The sequence below is a fragment of the Pristiophorus japonicus genome, chromosome 7 (genome assembly GCF_044704955.1).
Source record: "Pristiophorus japonicus isolate sPriJap1 chromosome 7, sPriJap1.hap1, whole genome shotgun sequence".
Taxonomy (NCBI): domain Eukaryota; kingdom Metazoa; phylum Chordata; class Chondrichthyes; family Pristiophoridae; genus Pristiophorus; species Pristiophorus japonicus.
Window position 1 is genome coordinate 225103004 of NC_091983.1, and position 12773 is coordinate 225115776.

The 12773-nt window shown below is 50.5% G+C and overlaps 1 protein-coding gene across 1 annotated transcript in view; it reads right to left on the reverse strand.

The window, feature by feature from the left end:
* rsph9 (radial spoke head component 9) overlaps window positions 1–404 on the reverse strand; it is a 78109-nt gene extending 77705 nt beyond the window's left edge. Inside the window, exon 1 of the mRNA XM_070885859.1 lies at window positions 132–404. Within this exon, the coding sequence (XP_070741960.1) occupies window positions 132–358 (227 nt within the window). The 5' untranslated portion in view covers window positions 359–404. The remainder of the gene's footprint in view (window positions 1–131) is intronic.
* Between the last annotated feature and the right edge of the window lie 12369 nt (window positions 405–12773).

The window sequence follows — 12773 nt, forward strand, 5'->3', positions numbered from 1 at the left end:
TGACACACTGCATTTAGGTTTAGGGTCAGAAACCCCCACTGACACACTGCATTTAGGTTGAGGGTCAGTGTTTAGGGTCAGAAACCCCCACTGACACTGCATTCAGTGCTGTGCGGACCCGGCCCGCTTACCTGTACAGGGTCTTCCTGTCCCGCAGCTCGTCCAGCTCGGTGCCCTGCACGATGAAGTAGTCGGCGCTCAGGCCCATGATCTTGCCCCAGAAGTCGACCCGCCTGAACTTGTAGTTCCTCTTGACGATCTCCAGCGAGATCTGCAGCGTGGACCGCTGTTCGGGGGTCAGCACCAGGCCATTGGTCGCCACGTAGTCCAGGTAGAGGTGCAGGCAGTCGGCCTGCATGGCTGCGGGCTGCGAGTGAGGCCAGGCCCGGTTACCAGGGTAACCCTCCCCCCACACCCCCCGCTCCTGAGCCTCGCGTCCCTGGTTACTGTTGCTAGGCAACGCGAGGAGAAGGCGCTGATTGGTCACACAGCAGCCCCTCCCCCTTCACTCACCTCCTCCCTAGCAACATCTGGCACTGCCATTGCCATTGAAACAACATGTATTTCTATATATATTATACACTGTTATAAGTAATTGACAACCAGTGGCTCAGTTTGCAGCACTTCCTCGGCTAATATCTGAGATCAAGCTTGAATACCTCCTGATCTTTATAACTTAATTCCACTCACTAGGTCAGTAGGAGAGCTTTATTACTTGAACCCCTAGATGATTGAATTTAGAACATTTCAAAACCTTTGGTACTCTACCTCCAGTTGTTTTCCTGGTGTATAAAACTGTGCAATATGTTCCTAGAAGTGTATGACATTTAAAGAATCAGGTATGTAGTTTTTTTTTAGGCTTTTAGTTTTCAAGAGTTTGTGCTTCGTTGTTGATGTTCCTTCGTCAGAACGAAGGGTCGTCGACCTGAAACGTTAACTCTGCTTCTCTCTCCACAGATGCTGCCTCACCTGAGTATTTCCAGCATTTTCAGTTTTTATTTCGGAACCCAGCATCCGCAGTATTTTGCTATTGTATTCATATTCTTCAACTACTTTGTTAATCGACCTACAATTTCAGAGCCATACAGTGGTGTTCAAGTTTTAGTTTTAGTTCCATGACTGGGGCAGTAACTCACTGGAAGGAGAGGCACATCCTCATTATAACCTGGTTTTAGCATTTACAAAGCACCCTCCCCGCCGACCACCCCCCCCCCCCGCCCCAATAAGAGTTATTCCCCAAGGTTTGGTGTAATATTACAATATCAAAGGCAGTTAGTGTACAGTGATGTGATAGCTGCAATATTCCAGCTCTATAGAGCTGGAGTGCCGGGCCCTGGAACATCATGGGCTGCCCCGACCTGTGTGAGAACACCACCGCAGGTCGGGGCTATAAATAAGCTGGAGCGCCGAGCCCTGGAACATTGTGGTGGAGGAGCGGCGAATGAGGGCACGGGGCCCAGAAGAGCCGAGGGCCCAGGGGCAGCACGGGCCTGCCCACACTGCAATATGTGTGCGCACTAGGTCGTGCAGCAGAGCAAGTTTCCAGTCGTCCTGGTTAATCCTTGCCACTGGATAAAGGCCTAGATCTGTCGAGCCCGTGTGGTGGCTGATGTGCAATGGTCACCACACGTTAAAAAAATTCACGCACAGGCATCTTCCACCCCCTCAACTGGAGTTCAGGACTGGAACATCTGGTCCTTCATTGAAACACCTGTGAACTCTCGTGGAAGCAAGTCATCCTCATTCGATGGATCGTCTATGATTGCAGCACTCCAGCCTCTGAGTCAGAAGGTTGTGGGTTCAAGTCCCACTCCAGAGAATTGAGCACCAAAAATCTCGGCTGACACACCAGCGCAGTGCTGAGGGAGTGCTGCATTGTCGGAGGTGCCGACGTTCAGAGGGGACATTAAACTGAGGCCCCGTCTGCTCTCTCAGATGGATGTAAAAGAGCCATTTCGAAGAAGAGTCCTCCCCGGCCCGCCAATATTTATCCCTCAACCAACGTCACTAAAAAGATGAGATTCTCTGGCCATTATCGCATTGCTATTTGTGGGAGCTTCCAGGTGTGCAAGTTGGCTGTTGCGTTTCCTACATTACAACAGTGAGTACACTTCAAAACGTACTTTGTTGGCAATAAAGATCTTTAGGACGACCGGTGGTCGTGAAAGGCATGATAGAAATGCAAGTCTTTTTTCTTCCATTGCTGGAAATCTGAGAGTTACTGACAACATAAGGTGCTGGATGGTCATGTTGAAAGCCGTGGGTTAGCTCAGTTGGCTGAATTTCTGTAGCTAAAAAAGCAACTTGCATTTATATAGCACCTTTAAATTAATTAAATGTCCCAAGGTACTTCACAGGAGCATTATCAAACAAAATTGGACATCGAGCCACATAAGGAGATATTAGGACAAATGACCAAAATCCTGGTCAAAGAGGTAGGTTTTAAGGAATGTCTTAAAGGAGGAGAGAGAGATATAGCGAGGTGAAGAGGTTTAGGGAGGGAATTCCAAAGCTTAGGTGCTTGGCTGCTGAAGGAACTACCGCCGATGGCGGAGCAATTAAAATCGGGGATGAGGCCAGAATTGGAGAAGTGCAGATATCTTGGAGGGTTGTGGGACTGGAGGAGGTTATAGAGATAGGGCATTTTGGCATTATATAAATGCAAGAGTTTTTTTAGTTTCTTTCAGACATTACTAATGAATTAGCCATTGCTTGAGTTCTTCGCAAAGCAAAACTGTTCATTTCAAGAAGCCTTTAGATTTTGCGCACAATGTGTTTTAAAATCCCTTATCACCAACTTTTATCCTTGGGAGAAATATATTGGGGAAAGAATCCCCAAGTGACATGGAGGCAAGGTGGATTTAAAAATAGACACAGAAGAAAGATGCCCAGATTTGTTTTGCGGTTGGATTCCAGTCTATAATCACCCCCAGGTATCCATTATTCTATATATAAACCCCCTGAACCCGTCGATTAGATTCCAGTCTATAATCACTCCCAGGTACCCATTATTCTATATATAAACCCCCTGAACCCCTCGATTAGATTCCAGTCTATAATCACTCCCAGGTATCCATTATTCCATATATAAACATCCTGAATCCCTCGATTAGATTCCAGTCTGTAATCACCCCCAGGTATCCATTATTCTATGTATAAACCCTCTGAACCCCTCGATTAGATTCCAGTCTGTAATCACTCCCAGGTATCCATTATTCTACATATAACCCCCCTGAACCCCTCGGTTCGATTTCAGTCTGTAATCACCCGCAGGTATCCATTATTCTATGTATAAACCCTCTGAACCCCTCGATTAGATTCCAGTCTGTAATCACCCCCAGGTATCCATTATTCTATGTATAAACCCTCTGAACCCCTCGATTAGATTCCAGTCTGTCATCATCATCATCATAGGCGGTCCCTCAGAATCGAAGAAAACTTGCTACCACCCTTAGCATGAGTTCTTAGGTGGCTGTACAGTCCAATACGAGAACCACAGTCTCTGTCACAGGTGGGTCAGACAGTGAGTGAAGGGAAGGGTAGGTGGAGAGCCTGGTTTGCCGCACACTCATTCCGCTGCCTGCGCTTGATTTCTGCATGCTCTCGGCAACGATATTCGAGGAGCTCAGCGCCCTCCCGGATGCACTTCCTCCACTTAGGGCGGTCTTTGGCCAGGGACTCCCAGGTGTCAGTGGGGATGTCGCACTTTATCACGGAGGCTTTGAGGGTGTCCTTGTAACTTTTCCTCTGCCCACCTTTGGCTCGTTTGCCTTGGACGAATTCCGAGTAGAGCGCTTGCTTTGGGAGTCTCGTGTCTGGCATGCGAACTATGTGGCCTGCCCAGCAGAGCTGACCAAGTGTGGTCAGTGCTTCAATGCTGGGGATGTTGGCCTGGTCGAGGATGCTAATTATTGTGTTCCTAACACAGATGAGACTGCACACAGGGAGGTTAAAGTAACAGTGACCTCAGTCTTTAATAAGACACTCCAGAGTGAGGAACAGGCCTTAGGGGCCGGCTTATATACAGTGCTCCTAAGGGATACTGGGATCCCTTGGGACTTCAGGGGATGAGCTCCCTGGTGGCAGAACATGGGAGTGCATGCTTTACAGATACACAACATCACTCCCCCCACCAAAGTCAAAGTGATAACTATTTACAAGGTGAGGCGGTCGGAAGCCTTTCTTTCCCTGGTGGACCGCCTCGGTACAAATGTCTGTTCTGGTATGTTGGCTGTGCCCTCGCTGGGCTGGCGTGTTGTTGGCCCTGCAGGGCTGCTAGGTGAGCCTGGCCTTGCTGGGCTGTTGGGCAAGATTGGTTCGATTTCCTGGTCCGGCATGGTGTCGTTGATCCTTTGGGTGTGTGTTGTGGGCTCGAAAAAGGTGGTGTCTGCTGTGGGTTGTTCAGGGCAGTCTGTGAACCGCAGCCTCATTTGGTCCAGGTGCTTTCTGCAAATTTGTCCATTGTCTAGTTTGACTACAAACACCCTATTCCCTTCTTTAGCTATCACCGTGCACGCGATCCACTTGGGACCATGTCCATAGTTTAGCACATACATAGGGTCATTCAGATCAATTTCCCATGACACAGTGGCGCGACCATCGTTTACATTTTGTTGCTGCCGCCTGCTCTCTACCTGATCATGCAGGTTGGGGTAAACCAGTGAAAGTCTGGTTTTAAGTGTCCTTTTCATGAGTAGCTCAGCCGGGGGCACTCCTGTGAGCGAGTGGGGTTTCGTGCGGTAGCTGAGCAGTACTCGGGACAGGCGGGTTTGGAATGAGCCTTCTGTGACTCGTTTAAGGCTCTCTTTGATGGTTTGTACTGCCCACTCTGCCTGCCCATTGGAGGCCGGTTTAAACATGGCTGAGGTGACATGTTTGATCCCAGTGCGGGTCATGAATTCTTTAAATTCGGCACTGGTGAAACATGGCCCGTTGTCACTGACCAGTATGTCAGGCAGGCCGTGGGTGGCAAACATGGCTTTCAATGGTGGCGGTGGCGGTGCTTCCCGACATTATTTCCCATTCAATCCATTTTGAAAAAGCATCTGTCATGTATGTAACCTTTATGTAACAACACTGCAATACTGTATATACGTAAGAAATGCACACCTTGACCACAGGGGGTTAACTTGTGGGAGACACTCCTCACCTGGTCATCCAGGTATTTAAAGGGAGGTCCCACGCAGGGTCATCACTTCTTGGTCCTGTGAATAAAGGTTCAGGTCATGGAGTGACCTTGTCCGTGGAATGTGCCTCGTGTGGATTTGTGATATTGTGTGAGGACTTTACATTGGTGACGAGAAACGGGAATCAACGACCCACGAGAATGGCCACCGGCAGCACAGATGAACGGTACTGTGTTGGTGAGGACTGGGACGATTTCATTGAGAGGCTCCAGCAGAGTTTTGTCATGAAGGACTGGCTGGGAGACGCAGCAGCTGACAAGCGAAGGGCTCATCTGCTGACCAGCTGTGCACCCAAGACTTACGCGCTCATGAAAGACCTGCCAGCACCCAAGAAGCCGGCGGACAAAACCTTTGAAGATCTCAGCAAACTAATCGGTGAGCACCTCAAACCGGCGAGCAGCGTACACATGGCCCGACACAGATTCTATACCCACCGACGTCGGGAAGGATAGAGCGTTGCGGACCTCCGGCGCTTGGCCAGCCTCTATAAGTTCACAGACACCTGCAGGGGGGAGATGCTAAGGGATTTCTTTATTGAGGGCATGGGTCATGCTGAGATTTTCAGAAAGCTAATTGAGACCAAGGACTTGACCTTGGAAGCGGCGGCGTTGCTAGCTCAGACTTTTATGGCGGGGGAGGAGGAAACCAAGATAATATACGCGTGCACTTCTGCCTCCAACGTGGCGATGGATCAGGGAGTCAATATCATAAATGCGACACAGAGCCCCGCAGGCAGGCAAGGGCAGTTCGGCACACCCCAGGCAGCAATAGACCCAAGAGTATGTCTCCAACAGAGACAATGGCAGGCTGAACAGACATTTATGCCCTCCCAGTGGACAATGCGGCCCAGGATGGGGCATTGACATCCACTAACAGGGTGCTCAAGAGCAGTCAAAGGAACAATCAGCGAGGAATGCCTTGTAATAGCTCTTTTGTTCACAACAATGGGAATCTCAGTTCATGCTGGAGGTGTGGGGGCAGACATGCTGCCAGGACTTGCAGGTTTCAACAGTTCGTATGCAGAAATTGTAACCTCAGTGGCCATTTAGCCAGAATGTGCAGAAAGCCTGTAACCAGGCTAATATACGAGGCGGATGAACCAGATGAGGGGTCTGCGAGGCAGGATGACGCTTGGGGCAAATCTATGGACGAATGTGGCAAACATTCACAGCTCATATAACAAAACACCACCTACGATGATGAAAGTCCTATTAAACGTCACCCCTGTACGCATGGAGCTGGACACGGGGTCCAGCCAGTCACTCATGAGTGTTCAACAATTCGAAAAGCTGTGGTCACTCAAAGCCAGCAGACCCAAACTAGAACGCAATGAGACGCAATTACGGACATACACCAAAGAAATCATTCCAGTGCTAGGCAGTGCAATGTTGGCGGTCACACACAATAGATCGGTGAACCGGCTGCCGCTCTGGATTGTCCCGGGCAATGGTCCCGCACTGTTGGGGAGGAGCTGGTTAGCTGAGATGAACTGGAAATGGGGGATGTGCACGCCATGTCATCTGTGGAGCGAAGTTCATGCTCACAGGTCCTACAGCAATTTGAGTCACTATTTCAACCTGGCATCGGGACGTTCAAAGGTACCAAAGTAATGATACGCATCACCCCGGACGCCAGACCAGTGCACCACAAAGTCAGAGCTGTGCCGTATGTGATGCGGGAGAAAATTGAGAGCAAGTTGGACCGGTTGCTGAGAGAGGGCGTCATCTCGCCCGTTGAATTCAGCGACTGGACGAGCCCCATCGTTCCCATCCTTAAAGTGGATGGCTCGTTCAGGATTTGTGGCGACTACAAGGCCACTATCAACCGGGTGTCCCTACAAGACCAATTCCCGCTCCCGAGAGCAGAGGACCTTTTTGCCACGCTGGCAGGTGGCAAGCTGTTCACCAAGTTGGACCTCACTTCAGCCTACATGACCCAAGAACTGGCCGATGAACCTAAACTACTGACTACCATCACCACGCACAAAGGACTGTTTATTTACAACAGGTGTCCGTTTGGCATTTGATCAGCGGCCGCGATTTTTCAAAGAAACATGGAAAGACTAATCAAATCCATTACCGGAACAATCGTATTTCAGGACAACATCCTCATCACCGGTTGTGACAGCGAGGAACACCTCCACAACCTATGGACTGGGTAGGTCTGCGACTCAAGAAGTCTAAGTGTGTGTTTTTGGCTCCTGAGGTTGAGTTCCTGGGCAGGAGGGTTGCTGCAGACGGGATTCGGCCTACCGAATCCAAAACGATTCGACGAGCGCCCAGGCCCTGCAACACATCGGAGTTGCGTTCATTTCTGGGACTCTTGATCTATTTTGGGAACTTTCTGCCGAACTTAAGCACATTGTTGGAGCCGCTACACATGCTCCTGCGTAAGGGTTGCGATTGGTTTTGGGGGAACTGTCAGGAATGGGCTTTCAATCGTGCGCAGAACCTACTTTGTTCAAATAATTTGCTGACCCTGTACGACCCCCATAAGAAATTGGTTCTGACATGTGATGCATCGTCCTATGGGGTTGGGTGCGTGTTACAGCAGGGTAACGCTGAGCGCCAACTACAACATGTGGCTTGAACGGGGATATGGGATGGTTGCGAAGGAAGGACTCGCATGTGTCTACGGGGTGAAAAAGATGCATCAGTACCTTTTTGGCAGGAGGTTCGAATTAGAAACGGACCACAAGCCGTTAACATCCCTGTTGTCAGACAGCAAGGCTGTCAATGCCAATGCGTCAGCTCGCATACAGCGATAGGCTCTCACACTCGCTGCGTATGATTACACCGTCCGACACTGACCCGGCACCGAAAACTGCGCTGACGCACTCAGCAGGCTTCAACTGCCCACCACTGAGGGGGCAGCGGAGCAAAGCGCTGAGATGATCATGGCTGTCGATGCCTTTGACAGCGCAGGCTCCCCCATCACAGCCCACCAAATCAAAATCTGGACCAACAGAGATCCCCTCCTATCCCTGATTAAGAAATGTGTCCTGACTGGGGATTGGGCGCCCACGCATGGAGCATGCCCTGAGGAGGTCAGACCATTTCACTGACGGATGGATGAGCTCTCCATCCAAGCCGACTGCCTACTATGGGGCAGCCGGGTAGTCATGCCCCAGAGGGGCAGGGAAGCATTCATCAGGGAACTCCACAGTGAGCACCCAGGCATCGTGCTGATGAAGGCCATTGTCCGGTCACGTGTGGTGGGCGGGAATTGATTCAGACCTGGAACACTGTGTTCGCAGGTGTACGACATGTGCCCAGCTAGGTAATGCCCTCAGCGAGGCCCCGCTCAGCCGGTGGCCCTGACCCACCAGGCCATGGTCACGTATTCACGTAGAATACGCGGGCCCGTTCATGGGAAAAATGTTTCTCATTGTGGTTGATGCGTACTCGAAATGGATCAAGTGCATCATTTTGAATTCGTACACGACATCCACCACCGTGGAGAGTCTGCGCGCTGTCTTTGTGACCCACGGCTTGCCGGACATCCTTGTTAGTGATAATGGCCCATGTTTCACTAGCTACGAATTCCGGGAGTTTATGTTGGGTAATGGCATTAACCATGTCAGGACAGCACCGTTCAAACCAGACTCCAATTGCCAGGCGGAACGTGCGGTCCAAATCATAAAACAAGGCATGCTCCGGATTCAAGGACCCTCCCTTCAATGCTGCCTATCGCATCTCCTACTGGCCTATAGGTCCCGACCGCACTCGCTCACGGGGGTCCCACCCGCGGAGCTACTCATGAAACGAAAACTCAAAACTCGGCTGTTCCTCATTCATCCAGTCCTGTCCGACATTGTTGAGGGCAAGCGCCAGTCCTAAAACGAGTACCATGACCGAAAATCAAGGAGGAGATGTATAGAAATTGATGACCCTGTATTTGTTCTCAATCACGCCTTGGAGCCCAAATGGCTTGAGGGTACTGTAATAGACAAAGAGGGGAATAGGGTCATAGTGGTTAAACTTAACAATGGGCAGATATACCGCAAGCATCTGGACCAAGTAAAAAAAAAAGGTTCAGCATGGACACTGAGGAACCTGAGGAAGATTATGAGATGTTGCTCACACCACCGACAGTGAACGAGCAACAAGAACATTCAGCAGCATGCACAGGCCCTGCGGTTAGCCCGGACAGGCCAGAATCATCACAGGTGACAGACACACACACCAAGGCTCAACAACCAGAGCCCCAACTGCGGCGCTCCACGAGGGAGCGCAGACCACCCGAGAGACTTAACCTATGATCCCAATAAGATGTTGAGGGGGAGGTGATGTCATGTATGTAACCTTTATGTAACAATACTGCAATACTGTATATACGCAAGAAATGCTCACCTTGACCACAGGAGGTGAACTTGTGGGAGACACTCCTCACCTGGTCATCCAGGTATATAAAGGGAGGTCCCACGCATGGTCATCACTTCATGGTCCTGTGAATAAAGGTTCAGGTCATGGAGTGACCTTGTCCATAGAATGTGCCTTGTGTGGATTTGTGGTATTGTGTGAGGACTTTACAGCATCCACCACCACCAGGAACATTTTACCGAGAAACGGGCCCGCATCGTCGACATGGATCCTTGACCATGGTCTGGAGGGCCAGGACCACAAACTTAGTGGTGCTTCTCTGGGCGTGTTGCTCAACTGAGCACATACGCTGCATTGCCGTACACAGGACTCTAAGTCAGAGTCGATACCGGGCCACCACACGTGGGATCTGGCTATCGCTTTCATCATTACTATACCCAGGTGTGTGCTGTGGAGATCCGAGATGAACACCTCCCTGCCCTTTTTTGGTAGCACTACGCGGTTACTCCACAACAGGCAGTCTGCCTCAATGGACAGCTCGTCCTCTCGCCATTGGAACGGCTTGATTCGCTCTTGCATTTCAATGGGGATGCTGGCCCAGCTCCCATGCAGTACACAGTTTTTTACTAGGTACAGCAGAGGATCTTGGCTGGTCCAAGTCCTAATCTGGCGGCTGTGACTGGTGATTTATCATTTTCAAACGCTTCCATGACCATCAACAAGTCTGCGGGCTGCGCCACCATCAACAAGTTTTCAGGCTGCGCCATTTCCACCCCCGTGGGCAATGGTAGCCGACTGAGAGCATCCGCACAGTTCTCGGTGCCTGGCCTGTGGCGGATGGTATAGTTAAACGTTGATAGCGCGAGTGCCCACCTTTGTATGCGGGCTGAGGCATAAGTATTTATCCCCTTGTTTTCAGCAAACAGGGATGTGAGGGGCTTGTGATCGGTTTCCAGCTCAAATTTGAGGCCAAACAGGTACTGATGCAATTTCTTTACCCCGAACACACACGCTAATGCCTTTTTCTCAATCATGCTGTAGACCCTCTCGGCCTTAGACAAGCTCCTGGAAGCATAGGCGACAGGTTGCAACTTCCCCGCAACGTGAGCTTGTTGTAATATACACCCGACTCCGTACGACGACGCGTCACATGCTAGCACAAGTCTTTTACACGGGTTATACAACACAAGCAGCTTTCTCAAAAGCAATTACTTGTTTTTCTCCCCATACCTAGTTCTCACCTTTGCGCAATGACACATGTTAGGGCTCTAAAAGGGTGCTTAACCTCGGTAGGAAGTTACCAAAATAGTTGAGGAGTCCCAGGAACGACCGCAGCTCCGTGAGGTTCTGTGGCCTGGGCGCATTCCTGATAGCCTCTGTCTTGGCGTCTGTCGGCCGAATGCCGTCCGCCGCGATCTTTCTTCCCAAAAACTCCACTTCTGTTGCCATGAAGACGCATTTCGACCTCTTCAGCCGCAGCCCTACGCGATCCAGTCGCTGGAGGACCTCCTCCAGGTTTTGTAGGTGCTCAACGGTGTCCCGACCCGTGACCAATATGTCGTCCTGAAAAACCACCGTGCTTGGTACTGACTTGAGTAAGCTTTCCATGTTTCTCTGGAAGATCGCTGCAGCCGACCGAATTCCAAACGGGCATCTGTTGTAGATGAACAGTCCCTTGTGCGTGTTGATGCAGGTGAGGCCCTTCAAAGACTCCTCTAGCTCCTGTGTCATGTAGCCCGAAGTCAGATCGAGCTTGGTGAACGTCTTGCCTCCTGCCAGCGTCGCAAATAGGTCGCCTGCCTTAGGCTGCGGGTATTGGTCCTGTCGCGAGAAATGATTAATAGTTACTTTATAATCCTCGCAAATCCTGACCGTGCCATCACTTTTAGGTACTGGAACAATCTGGCTGGCCCACTCGCTGAATTCCACGGGGGAGATGATGCCCTCGCGTTGCAGCCTGTCCAGCTCGATTTTCACTCTCCCTCATCATGTGAGGTACCACTCGCGCCTTGTGGTGGATGGGACGTGCCTCTGGGACCAAGTAGCTCCGCACCTTCGCCCCAGAAAAGTTTCCAATGCCTGGCCCAAAAAGGGAAGGTAATTTGTTAAGAACCTGGGTACACGAGGCCTCATTGACATATGATAGCGCTTGGATGTCATCCCAGTTCCAGCGGATTTTGCCCAGCCAGCTCCTTCCAAGCAGTGTGGGGTCATCGCCCGGGACAATCCAGAGTAGCAGTTTGTGCAACATGCCCTCGTAGGTGATCTTTGGTGTACGTTCTCAGTTTCGTGTGGATGGGGCTCAGGGCTGGTCTGAGTGCCTTGTTGCACCACAGTCTCTCAAATATCTTTTTACTCATGGTGGATTGGCTAGCACCAGTGTCCAATTCCGTGGCTACGGGTAAGCCATTCAATTTTACATTTAGCATTATAGGTGAACATTTCGTCGAAAATGTGTGCACCCCGTGTACTTCAGCATCTGCCTCCTCTCTCTGAGGATCGAAATTGCTTTGATCCACCATGGACCGATCTTCCTCTGCCACGTGGTGGTTAGCAGGTTTTGCAGAGCTTGCAGCTCGTTTGCAAGCTCGTTGAAGGTGCCCCATTGTTCCACAGCTTTTGCAAACATACCCTTTGAAGTGGCATGAATAGGCTGAATGGAAGCCTTCACAACGCCAACAAGGTGTGAATTGCCTTGCATTGATCCCTTGTTGGGGACTCTGAGTCAGCTGGGTCACCTGAGGCGTGCTGGCAGTTGCAGACTCGTGGTTTCTGCCCTGTACATTTCTGCTCACAAACACAGTTCCAGTTAATTTATGAACATTGCTAGCACTTGTGTGCTGAGATATTTGTTTGGTGTTATCACTGGTGGACATAAACGCCTGTGCTATCGCAATGGCCTTACTGAGGGTCGGTGTCTCTGCAGTTAAAAGTTTTCGTAGGATGGTCTCATGGCCAATGCCCAGTACAAAAAAGTCTCTGAGCATTTGCTCCAGGTAGCCATCAAACTCACATTGTCCTGCAAGTCACCTTAGCTCAGCAACGTAGTTCGCCACTTCCTGACCTTCAGATCGCTGGCATGTATAGAACCGATACCTCGCCATCAGCATGCGCTCCCTCGGTTTAAGATGCTCCCAAACCAGCGTACACAGCTCATCATATGACTTATCTGTGGGTTTCATCAGAGCCAGAAGATGCTTCATGAGGCTGTGGAACAGTGCCCCGCAAACTGTGAGGAGGACCGCTCTCCTTTTTGCAGTGCTTC